The following is a 17908-nucleotide window of genomic DNA, read 5'->3' as shown; positions in this document are numbered from 1 at the left end:
AAAGAACGCCATGACGACAGAGTTTTGGGACCACAAGGGCGTGCATCTTGTTGATTATCTCACCAAGGAAGATCCTGTGAATGCTGACCACTACTGTGACACAGTGAGCCAGTTGCGGAGGGCAATTAGTCGAAAATCACCTGGGTTGTTGTGAACAGGCGTCGCATTGCCAGTATCACTCAGCCAACCGCATGTGGGAGTTGTTACGGTGCTACCATTGGGAAGTACTGGACCATCCTCCCTACAGCCCTGACCTGGCACAGAGTGATTTCTGTCTCTTTGGACTACTGAAGAAGCATCTGGATGGAAGGTGATGCTGAAGTTCAGCAAGCAGTCATGTCCTGGCTTGAGGCACTTGACGATGATTTCTTCTATGCCAAGATAAATGCCTTGGAATACCATTGGAACAAATGTTTAGACAAGTATGGGGAATATGTGGAAAAATTGTCTATGCTATTGATTACACGTATATGTACGAGATTAATAAATGTACGCAATATATAAGCAGGGCCGATGCAATGTTACTGGGCGCCATAGGCAACATTTCACCAACCACCCCTGTTCGCTCCAATTCATAATATGCCACGCATTAGTCTCCCCAGTTTATAATATGCCACACAACAGTGTCCCAAATTCATAATATACTATATAGAATATGCCACACAGCAGTAATCCAAACACATAATCTACTATATACAATATGCCACACAGGAGTGCCAAAATCATAATGTACCTCATAACACTGCCGCAAATTCATAATAAAATGCAAACAGCTGTGCCACAAATTCATTATATGCCACTCAGATGTGAATTATGCCATTGTTTTTTTTTTTGTGTGGACCCAGTGGCGCCCTCCAGCGGTCAGCGCCTGCCTAATTGTAGCACTGGCCCTGTATATAAGTATATAAACACATTGTTGTGAATATTGGTGTAGCTCTCAGAATTGCTGCCTTATCACTGTGTAGGTCAGAGCTTTTCAAATTCGGTCCTCAAGGAAATCTAACATTCCAGATTTTAAGGATATCCATGCTTGGGCACATGTGTTTAAATCAAAATGAGTGAAGTACTAGTTAAGTCAACTGTGCATGGATATACGTAAAACCTGGACTGTTAAATTTGCCTTGAGGTCAGGGTTTGAGAAGCTCTGATATAAGTACTTGGGTGCTCATTAAACATAACACAGTAAAAATAAAGATATTCCATCAGAATCAACCTCATACGTTATAATGGTGTAAATCAAGAGTGAGGAAAAATTAAACCACAGCGAGGCAGCTGTGAGCTTATGTTGAGGAAAAGCAAAACTCCTTCCAGACGCTATAATTGGCAATTAGATTATTTTCCTGGATCTATAAAACCATTAATGGAATCTAATAGTGATAGCTGCAGATACCACTCCATGTAAGAATAAGTATCCAATATACTTTCAATCCAGTACAACAGCTGGCCATCACCACTTCCACTGGCAGGAAATCTCATAGGCTGACCGCTCTTACTGTAAAGAACCCTTTCAATGCTGATGGCATTGCAGAGCCCACAAATTCGCCTACACGCCCACAACACTTCGCCTACACACAAACGCCCCCATAGCCGCCCAGTTACACACAGTCAGACAAAAGTAGAGATGTGACTGAGTTGTGTATGTGTTGTGTACGTGAATCGCCCATAGTTGCTCCCAGTTGTGTATGATTTGCCGTGGAGCATGCATAGTGCTTGAAAACGCAACATTTGTTCCCTAAACGAAGTTGTATGCACTTATGAATCTGCCAATATGTATTTCCATGGAACTGGTTTACGTATAGTGTGAATGCATAATTCCTTCATAAAAAAAAGTATCTGTGTCAAGGTCCCTTTAACAAAGTGGTGGGGATAGTCAAAATTAGGCTGACTACACGCTGGCACTGGCAAAATGCCAGAGACACTACTAAATAAAATACGATCACGAATAAATAGAGCAGACAGAATTCAAAAGGATGCTGCCACCGAATGACCCCATTCCAGTACAAGCTGGAATGGGGTCATTGGAACAAATAATGTAGGTCCTACTTCCAAACTCATTGGAATGCTTTAAAAAAGCATTAAACAAGCACCAGTAAAATTCATAGTATGCAACACCAGTAGCTAAGTGACCATCGAAAATCCTGAATGTCCCTAACTGATACTGTTTAGTGCAGGTTTCTTTGAATGCATAAATGCTTTCCACTGCAAACTTAAACCTTGGGGTTTTCATAGTTGCATGTTGATTATAGTCATACACTATCGATCATTTCTGCCTTGTGGCAAGGAGCAAACCCACAAAGCTTGCTGGAGGGTCACAGGAGCAAAGAAATGGTATAAAGAGGCACATTCCTTATCCATAAAACAGCCTAGGAGATGCCTGAATTACCAGGGACCTTTATTCTAACAGGGAAATGCACTCTCAAATGATGCTGCTTTTCTATCAATGAAGTACAAAGCTTTGCTATTGATCACAGAAATAATAAGCAACTGTAGGCATCCAGAAAATGCACCAGGAGCAAGTTGTTGGTGATTGACACAGACATTAAAGGTGCTGCCACTTCACTGCCCATCGCAACAGAGACACTTGAGGGAAAAAAAAAAAACAGGTCAAGTGTCAAAATGAGGACAAGCGAAACAAAATGGAGGAGCGTGGGTCAGAAAAGAAATACAAGAGACGAGAGGGCAACAATTTGTGTAAAGAAAAAAAGGTGCAAAACTAGCTGTCAATTCACTTAACTTTATCTTTAAGTAGACAGCATGACATGAAAATAAAGATAAGGGTGATGATTGATCAACAAGATGAAAGAAGACAAACTGTTTGCTTTGTTCTGCTTTTCAACAAGATACTGCAGAATATTGCAAGATAACAGTGTTTTACATGCATACACAAACAGAACTCTTTCCCTCATGCGTTTATAGTGACCTTTAGAATGCATGTAATTAGACGCACTCTCCCTTTTCTCTGCTGTCAATAAACAGAACAAATGGATACATCCTCTTTTTTTGTTAATTACTTATCACATTGCAGAAATTATTATACAATCAGCGTAAAGCATTGTTTTCATTTCTTTGTCATCAGTACATAGAGCACATCTCCTGACATCTATGAAACTAGTGTACAGGAAAACTGGTAGCAACTGTTTTTCTGAGACAGTAGCAGTTCTATTTTAGGGCAGTCGAAAATTAAAGCAAACATTTAATTGGTAGCGATGGACAACGCAACAGTTTTCCGATGCACATATTTTCCTAAATGTTTCCCAGTATTACCTGGTTTGAAACGTATCACCTCCTCCTCATTCAAAATTAATTTCATACAGCTCTTCTATATACTCCACCTAGGTGGCATTTGCACTTCCTTTCTACTGGCAAACCCACTCTTACTTATTAGGACATTGCTCTTGGAACTGCTGCCTCTAAACTCCTTACACTGTTCTTCCCCTAATGGTACTCATCTCCCACCCATCACAACAGACACTCCTTGGACTTCATTTTCTTCCATCTTTGTGACATCTCTAATTCCTCGAACTCAGGTTTTCCACTTTACGAATACAATCTTCTTTCTCTCTGCATCAACTCCTGCTCCACAGCGATACCTTAACGGCCTTGAAGCTCTCATCTTATTAGCATCACTGGAACCACACCTCTCTCTCATATCTTCCTTCTCCTGTTCTAATGCTGGAGTCTCTATATAGCTACAACACTCTCTTCAGCCTTGATGAAGTAGGAAGTGTCATCTCCCAGTCTTTGTGGTTCCAAACTCTAGCAATGGCACTGGAAATCCCCACCTACCTACAAAAGTGCTCCTGTTTTTCCAAGGGCAAACAGAAAATGAGAGCATCTTTGATGGTTGATAGGGATAGGCTTTGAAGAATGTCTCCCTCCTGCACTTTGTTAAAAACCATGATATATTTGGAGAAGGGAAAGGGGGGACATGATAGAAACTTTCAGACTATACATATTGAGATCTCTTAGTCTTTCCTGGTAAGTTTTGTGATGTAGACCTTGCACCATTTTAGTTGCCCTTCTTTGTACAGTATCTAATGTATTTATATCCTTCTGGAGATGTGGCCTCCAGAACTGAACACAGTATTCTAGATGAGGCCGTACCAATGACCTATACAGTGGCATTAGCACTACTTTCTTCCTGCTACGGATTCCTCTCCCTATGCAACCAAGCATCTGACTTGCCTTTCTCATTGCTTTGTTACAATGCTTACCTGCCTTTAAGTCACCTGAAATAGTGATTCCTAGTTCCCTTTCCTCCTCTGTAGTTTCCATTAGAGTACCCTCGATACTATATTTAGATTTTGGGTTCTTGAGACCCAAGTGCATAATTTATCATTTTTCAGCATTAAACTGTAGTTGCCATGTTCTTGACCATTCCTCTAGTCTACCTAGATCCTCCATCATTTGTCTTACCCCTCCAGGTGTGTCTACCCTGTCGCATATTTTTGTGTCAACTATTAAAAAAGGGAAAGTATGCTTTTTTGCAGAGAATACCTTTTACAATGTCACCAACAAAGATATTAAAAAGCACTGGTCCAAGTACAGAACCTTGGGGTACACCACTTGTCACAATTCCCTCCTGAGACTGCACTCCATTTACTACAACTCTCGGTTTCCAATTCTCATCTATGTAACCATCTTAGAATACAGTCCCAAGTTTTCAAGTTTATTTATCAGTCTGAGATGTGGTTGACTGTGGCACAAAGGCAACTGTGGTTGTTAAGACAGGGTGTAAGCTTTGGAGACTGAAGTATGTTTGCCTGGTGAGATCGTTGCCTTTGGGCAGAATAACAGGAGTATAGTATTTTTTCCTATCCTCAAGAAACCGTAATGACCTTTGCTTTGCTTCCAAACTTTTAGAAACAATTGTCTACAAATACAGTACCCGACCCACTTTCTCTCCAGCCAGTCTCTTCTTAAGTCTCTGCAGTCCGACTTCCACCTTGTTCACTCCACTACAACTGCCCTTGCTAAATAGTGACCAATCATTTATTTTTAGCAGAGTTAAAAGGGCAACTTTGTGCTAATACACCAAGGCCTCTGACCACTTTTGACACTATCAATCAACATCTTCTGCTTCTTCTTCCAACACTTGGGTACATTAAAGGCCCAATAGCATTCTGATAACGATCTTTTTCCATGCTCTCTATTTCTTCTTCACTTATTGGGGACATGGCTTTAGTTAGTTTTATGCCCTTGACAAGGGGAAAACCTATTGGTTTAGCATATGCTATACCATACTTTGTAAGTATACTTTCATTGTAGGTTTGCTGATCATAGATATAACTCCTTTCTCTGGATCTTGGGTGATTTTCAGGCCTAGCAAGTAGTGTCCAGGATCTAGATCCTTCATGAACTTATGTCCCAACAGCTGCTTGACATCTGTGATGTGCTGCTCTTGGCCTGCTAGTAAAAAATCATCCACATAAAAAACAAATATATAAAGCGTTTATCTTCGTACAAAGTCCATTTATTGCAGTACAACTCCGTTTTAGACTGTACAAAGCTTTAAAAGACAGACTTCTCCCTCTAGAAACACATTCTCACAGTAATGCTCTGGAGTTTCCATATATATCTCCTCTGTTAGTTCTCCGTTCAAGAAAGCTGTATCAAAGTCTAATTAGTATAACAGTATACTGTACAAGACAAATCTGGCAATGACTAAGCATAATGTACTATACTTGCAAGAGGAGAGTAGGTTTCACCATAGTCAACTCAGATCTTTGAGTATAACCCTTTGCGACAAAATGAGCTTTATAATGACTGATGGTCCAATCTGCTTTCATCTCTTTGAAGAAAATCCATTTGCTCATGACTGTTTTGCGGTGATTTGGTCTTTTAACTATAGTCCATGAATTATTTTCATTGAGTGATGTCATCTCTTTGTCTATTACTGATTTCGATTCACACCAGTAGCAACTTGACTCTGTTTCCTGGTAATATTTACAAACTCCTCAATCTCTTCTAAGTGGTTTTCCACTATTTGATCTTGCAGAAGTTCTGTTCTGTGGTTGAATGTCCACGCTGGTAGTTTCTGTTCAGACATGTCTCCAGTTGCTAGCATTACCAATATCCCTGCAATTCCTGTTCCAGCTTTGTTTTAAGTGGTGCTGTTCTTAGAATACAACATCTCTTGATTTTATAAGCTTTTTCTTCTTAGGGTTCCAGAGTCTGTATCCTTTACTCTCTTGGCAGTATCTAAACATGATACATTTTTACAGATTTGGGATCCAGCTTACGTGCTTTCTCCTTGGGGATATGTATATATGAAATGCACCCAAAGACTTTGAAATGGTTGATGCTTTGTTTTATTCCAGAGAGCAGGCGGCGTCTGTGGACACAGATAGTGGCAACTGCATTGGCTGCCTATACAGCATCCGGATGGCTGGCTATACATTATTAAACAAGCTGCTGACAGACAATTCAACTGCAGTTATTGCACAGTGGATTATTATTTACTTTATCATACCCACCTGACTGGTGGAGTTTACAACAATCACTTGGGTGAGACTACAGTTTGGACAGTGAGTATTAACCCATTATTCCATCAATTGAAAAGACTACAGGTGGACATTTTCACAGGAGAGGGACTCGTCCAATAAGTTCCGTAATATTCTCTAGTATATATATATATATATATATATATATATATATCTATCTATCAGTGTTGCACGATTTAAATCAAATGATTAAATCAACGATTTAAATCAAAAGATAAAATCATGATTTAAATCAAAAAGTAAAAAACTACAACTTTTGCTTAGAAGAGGTAGACGTGTAGGTGGGGGCAGTCTTTTTTTTTTTTTTTTTTTTAGCTCAGTTGTGGAGAATAATGGATTGTGTAGAGGAGTTTCCCCATGGAATGAGATAGATCCCATTCCGTTTGTGTATGATGACTTTATCAGCCAGTGTCAAACGTCATTCCCTACCATCCAAGTGGGCATAGAGGGGGACTATATTCCTGTGGCGAGCGAAGCGAGCCAAAGTGCCCGCAGCGTGGCGAGTGAAGCGACCTGCTAGGGTCCGAATTTCTTATTTTCCTGGAAAGTGTGGGCAAAAACATCCAATTCCGCCCTCACTCACATCACTTCCAGGTACAGCTACTGAAGGGGTTTTATACTCTTCCGATTCCCAATAGCTCTTAAGTTTCAGATTTGAAGTATGAACAAGCACATGACCTCAACATTTCAGGAATTAAGGAACATATCATTGCTATTATTAAGCACTTTAGAAAAGTCCATTTTTCAGCAGCTAAATACAAAGAAGCAGGTGGAGAAGGCTTATACTACCAAGTGACATATGCTGGAATACTATGGCTGACTTCATCAAGTGCAGGAATTGAAAAGATTTTTTCAACGTAGAGTTTTGTACAATCCAAAACACGCAACAGATTGGGAAATGAAAAAGCAGCTAAGCTGGTTGCATGCTACTGAGCCTTTTCTGTTGAGGACAAACGTGAGGACTTGGACAAAGACATGTACATGTTTGACTCAGACTCAAACAACTGATTGAGTGAAATTCAGAGCCTAATTGTACTTCTTGATGCAACTGTTTAGTGTGTATTTATTCTATTACGGTGTTAATTTTGTTACTGTTCTCACTTTGTTCATGTATTACTAAAACAAGGTAAACATCTAAAATGAAACCGTTTACTTAAAAAAAAAAATTATAAAAAAATCTTATTTAAATATAAAAAAATCTGAAATAAGTCCAATTTTTTTTTCAAAAATCCGATTTTTATGCAACCCTGATATATATATTACTGACTAGGTTATACTCACTACTTTTAGTGTATTTCAATTTGGATAATTGGGACTGATCCAGAGCGTTTTATTGCACCGATGTGTTTATTGATGCATAGGTCATTTTTATGCTATTAAATTTGATACATTTCAATATTTGTTGTACGTTTTCAGATCAAGCGCTCTACATTTGTTCTATATAGTTTATTTTTGAGCAGCTGGCAGATGAGGTTTGCCCCCATATCTGGTACATATAACACATCTGTGACTTTGGTTTCACCCCCCTACTCTCAGGTGAGCGATGATCGTCCCAACTTTTGTGGCTGTAAGTACTTTATTTCCTATTCCTGTGATTGTTATAAACCATCCTTAATTACTGAAATGTCTTGTGGTGCCTTAGTTAACATACTAGCAATACATTTTGCATCTGTCGGATACTTAAAGCGGACTCATTTTTGTTGTTACACTTTTTTTTCAGTTTACATTCATATGCTTTGTATCCTACAACTTTATGACATATAAAGCACTTATACCTGACTTTTCTGGGCTTTTCATCTTTAGTGTGTAATGCAGTATTCTCAGCATTTAATTAAATTAATACACATTCTTGGAACTGCAGTAGTTTTGTCCCAACGATCTCTGTTGACAGTTTGGATGTAATAGTGTCTAAAGCTACTACCAGGAAATCAAATTTAGACTTTAAGCTGTGTAGCATTGTCATAGCGATATCCTCGTCATCGACTTGGACTACTACAGACATTAATTGCTGAGATAAGGACATCATCTTATAGACATAGTGACTCATACTTGTGTATTCACTCAATTTAGTATTATACAGTATTCGCCACAGATTAATTCTTTTTATGAGACCCATATCCCCATTTGCTGACTGGAGGGCTGTCCACATGTCATGCACTCACATCTTCCCGTGTATGATAGAATAAACATGTTGTTCAACATTTAAACCTATGGCTCCCATAGCTTTATGTACATAATCAAGATAAGGACTGTCATCTGGATTAATAGCAATTTTACACAGCCTTTCACGCTTAAATTGCATTTCCTTTTCGAACTTCCATGTGGCATAGTTCTCTTAACTTTTGAGTTTTATGAAGCTCATTGTGGAAGCTACTGTGTGCATGTTGTATGCTGAGTCACTGAAGTCTCACTCACTGCTTATTTCACATGCAGCGATCTATAGCGCTTGTGGTGCCTGGGTCTATAACCTGTTGACATGTGATATACTCAAGATGAATAGTAGTAGACACCAGCGGAATCAGTATATGAGGCAGGTCAGGAAGTGACACTTAACCTGGAGTTGAGGTTTATTGCAGTGCAGAGTTTACAGCCGCACCCACAGTAACACTGGCAGACAGCCAAGATGGAGCGAAAGCGTACAGCGGACCGTCCGTCATGTATGTGCAGCGACAATATGGGATAAACAGTGGTGTCAGTGTAGTACCGTGGCGCGGACGGTGCCAAGATGCACTGTCGGCAGCCATATTAGGAAAAGACTGATGCTTAAGTAAAGGAGCATCATAGAGATAGTGCAGGAATGCACTCCATATATCAACAGCTTTCACCTTACTCAGCTTTTAAGGCTAATCTTACTGTCCTGCTGCTCCTAAACCGCTGCACCACTCTGCAATACCCTTCAGTGCCTCCCCATTGAACCACAAATGCAATTCAAAATCCACTTCATACATCTCTGACCTCATCATGAAATACACTGCAGTGAGTCCTTTCTGCTTTGACTTAAACGTCTCTTCCATTCTAATAACCATAACTCACTACCACATCCAAGACTTTTTCTGTGCTGCTTTCCATATATAGAACTGCCTCATTCACCTAACCAGAACGTTTCCCAACCCATTCCCTATAGCCTATCCTGTTACCACTCCTAGACCACTTCCTCAGGAATTGGTATGTAATACTGCCGGCCGACAGAGGAAGAGATCCCGGCAGCGGCAGCCCGACAGCGCTGGAAATCCTGATAGTCACCAGGTAAGTACTAACTAACCTAACCCCCTAACCCTCCCTTAGGAGTGCCTAACCCTAACCTCCCCCCAAGTGCCTAACCCTAATCCCCCCTCTAAGTGCCTAAACCTAACTCCCCCCCCTTCCCCGCTGCCTAAACCTAAGTCCCCCGGGAGGGTGCCTAACCCTAACCTCCCCCCGGGGGTGCCTAACCCTTCCTCTGCCTAGCCTAACCCTAACCCTAAGTCCCCCTCGTGAGCCCTAAACCTAACCCTCCCCCCCGCGGCTGTCCGCTCGCGGCGCCCGGCATAGGGGTAATGACAGGCGTCTACATTTTAGACGCCTGTCATTTAACCCTAACCAGGATTGAGGAGTCGGGAAGCCGGCGGTCGGTATTGCGGCCGCCGGCATCCTAAACGTATACCCTTCCTCCACTTGTTCTTCCTGCCAGGTCTCACATGCTCTTAATGTCTCTAATTCCTCCCTCCCTCTAGACTGTAAGCTTTCATGAGTAGGGCCACTCAATCCTAAGTCTCACGTCTGCTACCTCTTTGTCTGCCTTAAATGTACCATTCAGGTTTTATGCATAGCTGTATTTGAGTGCTATAGTTTTATGCTTATTATGTACTTACGGTACATATGGCATTTGTGCTTGGTTATATGTTACTTGCAACTGTACTGCATTATTTGTACTTGATTGTATTATCTGTAACTTGTATGTGATTTCTACGCTCACTGGGCCTAATTCAGAGTTCTATGTAAACCCAATAGTTTTCGCACATGTTTGATGATTGGCGCAGGAGCTGTACTGCGCAAGTACCAAGCAATGACTGCGACAGGGGATATGCTGTAACTCTTTGGGTATGAAGACAGGGCGGCGCTGCCTACATTTCAGGGAAACTGGGGTGTGTCAGCCCACGATTTCTGGGATTGTAGAGACCAGTGCCTGCATCTTAACACACAGATTTACTGGCTTTGTAAGTGGCAGGAGGTGGCCATTCTGAGTAAGCTTAGATTTACTCAGATGGCCGATGCAGCAACATCGCGGCAGATGTTTGTGATGTTTATCCGATCCTGCATCTTCGGACACAGACATCGGAACAGAGATACTGGCAGGCATTAGCATATTTTTGAACAGCAGCTGCATCTAAACATGCACCTGCTGTGCATAAGCGTCCATCACTAAATCAGGCCCCACTGTCCAGCGTTGCGAAATCTGTTGCGCCTGAAAATGATGATGATGGAATCATCCACTCATCGAAACATAGATTATAAACTAAGATAAACTATCTACAGATGTGCGATTGTTTGCGATTATGGGTAAAATTAGTGAAAATTAGTGAAATCTCAAACATGACCTTTATATCGGCTAAAATGATAAAATAAAAAGTAATACAGTGCTTTTGGTTGGGTAGGACCACCAATAGCCATTACATTTGGAATTTCTCAACTGTTACACTTTGGAAAGGACACACGACCTGTCCTAAAATAAAACAAATGAGAAAATAATTATAAATTTAGAATCCTATTTATGACATAATCACTTGTAAATGAACACAAATATGTGGCACACTTATATTAATGCTTTTCGCAATACAGGAATGTGCATCCTATAATTTGAGGCTGTAACAAATCTAATTGCATGACATTAAAGGTTTCGACCTGCTTTCTAGTCACTAAATTAAAAAGCCCATTTGCATTACTTAGAAGACGAGAGAGCACAGAGGGTAATATGACTAATGGGAAAAAAAAAAAAAAGAATAAAAACAAATGGAGCAATTTGGAAATGGAGAATTGAAGTGTTCCTGACTGAGAGGTTGTAATTCATCAAATGTATTTTTTTTTCACCCCTACACAACCTGTGCTTTTCCCACTAAAACCTTAATGCAATCAGGAGCATGTGAAGAGTATTAGATTTCGATAGGGCCGCAGCCAGTTCTGAGGTGTCACAAATCGAGTTAGCCTGAGACTGAGATCAGCGATGAACATCTTACTCAGAGGAAAAGAATTGCATAAGGAACCAAACCACTCAGATTTTACATAATTCCATCTCCATAACTCACACATTCGACAACAGTGCATTACTACAGCATGTGTCACATGCTGACTACAGTGGAAGCCCAGAGTAAAGCTTTAAAATGGCCGCCATGTATTCAAAAGTTACAGCTAAAAAGCTCATGAACATAGGGCTCGATTCAGAGTTGCACGCTAATCCCGTCGCGACTGTATCCTTTTATGCAGATACTTGGCGATAATATGCAAATGTTGCAGGCGCCGGGATATGTATTGAGACGCACACTAGCAATCCAAGCTGGTGCATAAAAAGACACAGCATCTGCATAAAGACGCAGCATGGGTCACAGATTATCGGCCTCCTGAGTAACGTTATGGTGACTCAGAATGGCCTAAGGAACACTTGAGGATGTATGAATGAAAAGCCGCTAGCCAATTAACACTGAAGCGCCTTGTGTATTCAGAGATGGACGTCACAAACTATTTCACTGCAGTGTCAATAAAGACTTCAGGAACTGGCATTATAGCATTTTTTCTTTATGCATTTGTACATTTTTCATATATCACATGTAGGTTAAATATCTGCTCTAATTACCATGATATTTGCCAAATACGATTATTTTAAATATATTGTATTTTATTGATGTGTTCGCTGACATATTTTAATATATATAAAAAATTTATTAATTATTCTAAGAAAGGCTTCTCGATTATTTTCTGCCATGACAAGGGTATATATTTATACATGTTGATATTATTAGCGCAACATTATTGTGGGTATTGTATTTTTTGCTTGGTTGCAAGTTTTGGGCGCCCACACAGGCTCTCTGGGTATTGCCGCTGTTGGAGATTCATTTTTATTTCTATTAGCGCCTGATTGTTCTTATTAAGAAAATTCCAAAGCAAAAAATAAAACCAATCGCCCAACTGCGTAAATGTTGGCAACACAGAATCATGCCCATAGCAAAGCGAAATTAACTAATTCCTTAAGAAATATGCCATTACTGCATGACAAACACTTAAGGCGCACATCCACTTGCTGACTAGTGAAAGACTGAACAATATCGTTAAACTGCGCACTGCCCACACTGAACGATATATCATTCAGTGCAGGCACCCTCCCTGATACCCGAACATACCAAATCTGTCGTTATCGGCATTTGACAGACATTGTTCAGGCGATGATTGATGTCGGAAACGACCAGCAGGAGCGGGCATCGCTGGTCGTTTCCGATATTTTCATGCCTGATTAATGAGCAATTGAACGATAACGATGTCGTTATCATTCAATCGGTCTATTTAATCAGCAAGTGGATGTATGTGCACCTTAAGATATAGCCAAGTAAATTTGGTGAAAAGTGGGTAAATGTCATCTAGAACAACACACTTTAAACCCTGAAAGCGATTTATGTTTAGAACATAATTCTAGAGATTGGGGAACTGAGCTCCAACACAAGCCCCACAAGCAGTTAACATACGTACAAACGGAATTTAAAAAGCAGACCTAAATCACAAGCAAGTCAAACGGCTGGAATCAGAAACTGCCTCATGAGGGAGGCCTCTAGGCCAGAATGATGCACAGTGTTCTGGGTGGATGAATACCAAATTGAGTAATTTGGTTCCAGGCGCCATGTATCATCTGTTGGCGGATTGGCAAACTCTTTGATAACAGCCAAGGCAGCTCCAAATTACTAAAGGAAATCATTCTTCTCAAAACTGCTGCCGGTCAGAGATGTGTTATATCCAGTTCAACAAAGAGCCAGAAAATCTGTTTTCACACAAAAACAAAACCCTAAACAAACACATCATGACGCCTGGATTACATGCACTTATAGAGGAATCTTATAAGACGAAGCATCTTCTATTCTTGCTGTTCGGGTTACCCAGCATGCACTGCTGGTGAAGCTGAGGCACAGGCTTGAGAGCCAGTGTTGTGATCCCGTATATATATTGGGAAAGACATGAATATCAAAGATGTGGATATTTAATTGTTATTCTGTAGCATAATAATTACTCGCACGATAAATCCACACCTAAACTGACAGGTTACATAGCTCATACTGCAATTATGTACCTGAACTGTATATATAATGTAAACTCTTGCATAACAAACACACGCCCTGCTTCTTATATCACTAATTAACTCAACGGTTACCTATGTAACCGCCTGTCACCTTACATTCACATTTTTGTTTCAGTAATAAATACAGTAGTTATAAACTGACCTTTGTTAAACAAAATGAAAACTCTCAGCTATTTTCTATTATTAAATGTTTGATTGGTTTCCTGCTGGCAGATCCTAACTAATATCTGAATCTTAATTATGCAAATCAGGAGGAGAAGGCAATCTGAAACATTTTATGGCCCTGCTGTAGTGTTTGGGAGAAATGAAGGAACAGGTAGTGACCATGACACTGACACTTATTACATTAATAATAATGTAGTACAGGTTGAGTCTCCCATATCCAAATATTCCGAAATACGGAATAATTTTGGCATGACTGAGATAATGAAACCTTTGATTTTTGATGGTTCAATGCACACAAACTTTGTCTAAGGCACAAATTATTACAAATATTGTATAAAATTACCTTCAGGCTTTGTGTATAAGGTGTATATGAAACATAAATGAATTTCATGTATGTACACAAACTTTGCTTGAGCCACATAATTATTGAAAATATTGTATAAAATTACCTGCAGGCTGTGTGTTTAAGGTGTATATAACACATAAATGCATTCTGTGTGTATATTGGGGTCCCATTCCCAAGATATTTCATTATGATAAGCAAATATCCCAAAATACGGAATATTCCGTTATCCAAAATACCCCTGGTCCCAAGCATTTTGGATATGGGAGACTCAACCTGTAATACTAATAATAATAATACATATAAAATGTAAAATATAAATTTACAGAATATCCATTATATTTGCCTGTGTTTACCAATACACAATATGTACAAAACAATTATATTATCCAGGAAACAATTTCAAAAGCTCTGGTTCCTGAATGACCCCAGATTAATGCAAGATTCAGAAGTAATGGTTTAAAATATCAGCTTTCTCTAGGGCAAAGAATGAAAAGGCATCATCAGTTTATATATTCAAATATCAGTTATTTCAGTAGAATGATTTAACTTGGTTATATTTAGAGATTGCTTTATATTAATATCAAAAATGTTTTTTTGTTTAAGTTTTAAAAGATGATGACCACTGTTATACAACACTGCTTCATTCTGGCCTACAGATATGTTGCAGAAAGGGCTGGCTACTTGTCTGCAGTGCTATCCGAGACCATGAGATGATTCCACAATACTGAGGAATACGGCATAAATCAGTCCTCTCCTAAGCTGTGAGCTCATGGCATGAACATGGCGGGTCAAAAAGAGAGTGACTGGCTAGAAGCATTCTACATGAAAAAAAACGCTCTGCATTTGCTAAGATTCGTCAAACTGAAGCATTAAAATCTAGGGCATTGTGAAGTCTCACTATGAATGGGGATAACAAAGGCTACATGATTTGCTATTTTAGCTTTTTGTCTTTTACCTGCTAGATTCAGAAAAGAAAAAAATATATAAACCAGATCAGGCCTGGTGCTGCTATTTGTGAATTGCAGTGTCTCTTGTCTGCTCTTTGAGTTGTTGGGCAGTCTTCCAACGTGTAAAGCAAATTTTATGAGAAGAGTTGTGCTCGTCATGTGTCTAACTGCTCCATTTCTCCCTGTGCGATCAAATGTCTCTTTTGTCAAGAACCTTACCTAGGTTTGCCATGTTATTTTAGGAGAAAGTTGTGCTTATACAGTGAGAGCTCAAACCCATCTGTTCATATAAAAGGTGTATAGATTCCACTCACTCATCAAGATCATCCTCTTCCTGCCGTCTGGCTTTGTTAGCGTAGAGGTATTTGGTCATATCCACGGGTCTGGCATTCTTTCTCTTTGCTGGCTGTGGTGGGGATTCTTTATGAAGTTCAATGACCACTTCAGGACCCGCATCTGGCTCATCAAATGGGTTTGAATAGGTTGTGGGCTCAGGGTCCTTAAAGGGGTTGTAGTCATCATAGAATGCTTCAACCTTGGTTTTCTCTACAGGTGTTTCTAAGGAAGATATACATACATACTGTAAACAAGATAAAAAAATTTGTGGACATTTTATAATAAAAGCAGCAATGATGCACTAGCGTTGAGGCACAGGTACGAATGTCTAGGTGTTGAATAATATGTGGTATAACAACTCAATATACAAGACTGCAAAATATAGCCATCTGCTTCTGTTTCATATTTACAGCTACCTTAAGGTAGCTGCAGTAGTTGGGGATTAAATGAACGTCTCGTCTAAAGAGCTCAGGTTTTCAAGCGCTATTCAACATTGGTTACAGTAAAAGTATCTCATTGGTTGTTCAGGAGCGCTGACACCCACTTTTCAGGACTCTTTGCGAGCCTGTAACAATACGTCCACTTCTAATGACTCACACATTTGGCAGGGCTGACACAGGTTCTGTGTGAAAGGGGTCAACCCGGAAATAACCTGGGACCAAGGTGCAGTATGGAAGGGTTTTGGAGCGGTGACCCGGGTCCAACCTGTGTTCAATCCGAGAAATAGCAGTGTCAAAAGCCTCGTCTTTGGTCTGAAAGTGGTATTCATTAGTACCTTAGTTGTTTGGATTTAACCATCTGTGCTCAAGCATGAAGCAAGTGTGTTGGTGACAAAAAGGCACATAGATCTCCCCGCCAGGTTCACAGGTAGAGGCACGTAAATTTCAAATCGTTCCTCGGTCTACTGTTACCTTTGGCATCTGGATCTCCAAATGGGTTTAGCTCAGTTGAATCAGAACTTTCGAAGGGAAGCGACCTGGAGTTCATTAAATCTTGATCCTCTTCATCAAGAAAATTTAACTTGTTTATGAGTTCTACAACAGATACAGACTGCTTCAGAGCACTGTTAGTAATACAGACATTTATACCGATTTACTTTCACCGACAAGTGTGCAGATGTGTGAAAATCAACATAAAATAAATTATATATATCTCAAAGAAAATCCATAGAAAACAAATAGAATTTCCCCACTTAGCGCTGAAATAAAGTAATGCACTGCTAGGGCTTGAAATGACTGCTTGTATTTTGTAGCAAACCAACACTGCCAGATAAAGGTGCGAATGGTAAAATACATGTAAAGAGTATTGAACAGAGGCAGGCAGCCACAGTGCAGACTGCGTCCCTAGGTGTGAAATAGAACAGCATTGTGGTGTGTTTTAATAGGTATAGGCATCAATGATGGGAGAGACTTCAGAGCCCACAATTAAAGGAAGGCTTACAATAATAAGAATTTAAATTGATAATTGCTCTAAATTTGCAAGCTCAATGTACTGGGCCTGATTCAGCAGAGGACCTTAATGCGATCGCAACTGCGAAAATATACTAATACTCAGCATAAAGACGCCCACTGCTGCCTTCTCATACCCGTCCAAAGTTGCTCTTCTGCATATACATTGGTACCATTGACGCACATCGGCCAGTCACGCAGCATTTACAACAAGTCTGACCAGCCGCAGACACTGCAGTCTCCTCGCACGCGGAGAGCTCTCATCCTGCGTATGCAATCGCAGTGGCTAATTTATGCACGCCCATGACAAGGCATTTACGCGGACAGACACGTCTGCGTTTTTCCGACAATTCCCCCCCATGGTCACCATCCCCAAACACTGACGGCCTGTCACTCACGTTGCGACGGATTCCTCTTTGCGTCCGTAATTGCAATGTAATTGCGGTGCACGAGCAGTGCGGCTTATGCGCAATGCCAAACAAACGCTCTATCTGTGTCCATAATCGCCATTGCGCCCACCGCTGAATCAGGCGCACTATGACATATCCATATGAAGGACAGCCTCTAGGGCATGTGGTTCTGCTTGTGAATAATTACATGTTCAATGTGATTGAAATCAAAAAAATTTTAGAAAATAGTAGACAAAATGTAATTGTTAAGACACACACACACACACACACACACACACACACACACACACAAACAATGGCCACGTATCATTGTGTGTATGACAATTAAATCTAGGAAACATAATTGTCAATATGCACTGCTGCCTAGAAATCACTAGATCCACAGGTAAGAGACCACAGTCGCCAGTGTGGGATATAAACATGAAATAAATGTTATAT

The 17908-nt window shown here is 40.1% G+C and overlaps 1 protein-coding gene across 8 annotated transcripts in view; it reads right to left on the bottom strand.

The window, feature by feature from the left end:
• The window catches only part of EHBP1 (EH domain binding protein 1), a 396634-nt gene that overhangs the window by 250487 nt on the left and 128239 nt on the right, over nucleotides 1-17908 (bottom strand). For all 8 annotated transcript variants that reach the window (XM_088477209.1, XM_088477211.1, XM_088477210.1 and 5 more), the window contains 2 exons: nucleotides 16524-16646; nucleotides 15591-15834 (listed from right to left, as the gene is read on the bottom strand). In XM_088477209.1, coding sequence (XP_088333335.1) covers nucleotides 15591-15834; nucleotides 16524-16646 — 367 coding nt within the window. The remainder of the gene's footprint in view (nucleotides 1-15590; nucleotides 15835-16523; nucleotides 16647-17908) is intronic.

Source organism: Taudactylus pleione, unplaced genomic scaffold (genome assembly GCF_031769625.1).
Source record: "Taudactylus pleione unplaced genomic scaffold, aTauple2 ptg000201l, whole genome shotgun sequence".
NCBI classification, from domain to species: Eukaryota; Metazoa; Chordata; class Amphibia; order Anura; family Myobatrachidae; genus Taudactylus; species Taudactylus pleione.
This window is presented reverse-complemented; position numbering and strand designations above follow the sequence as displayed.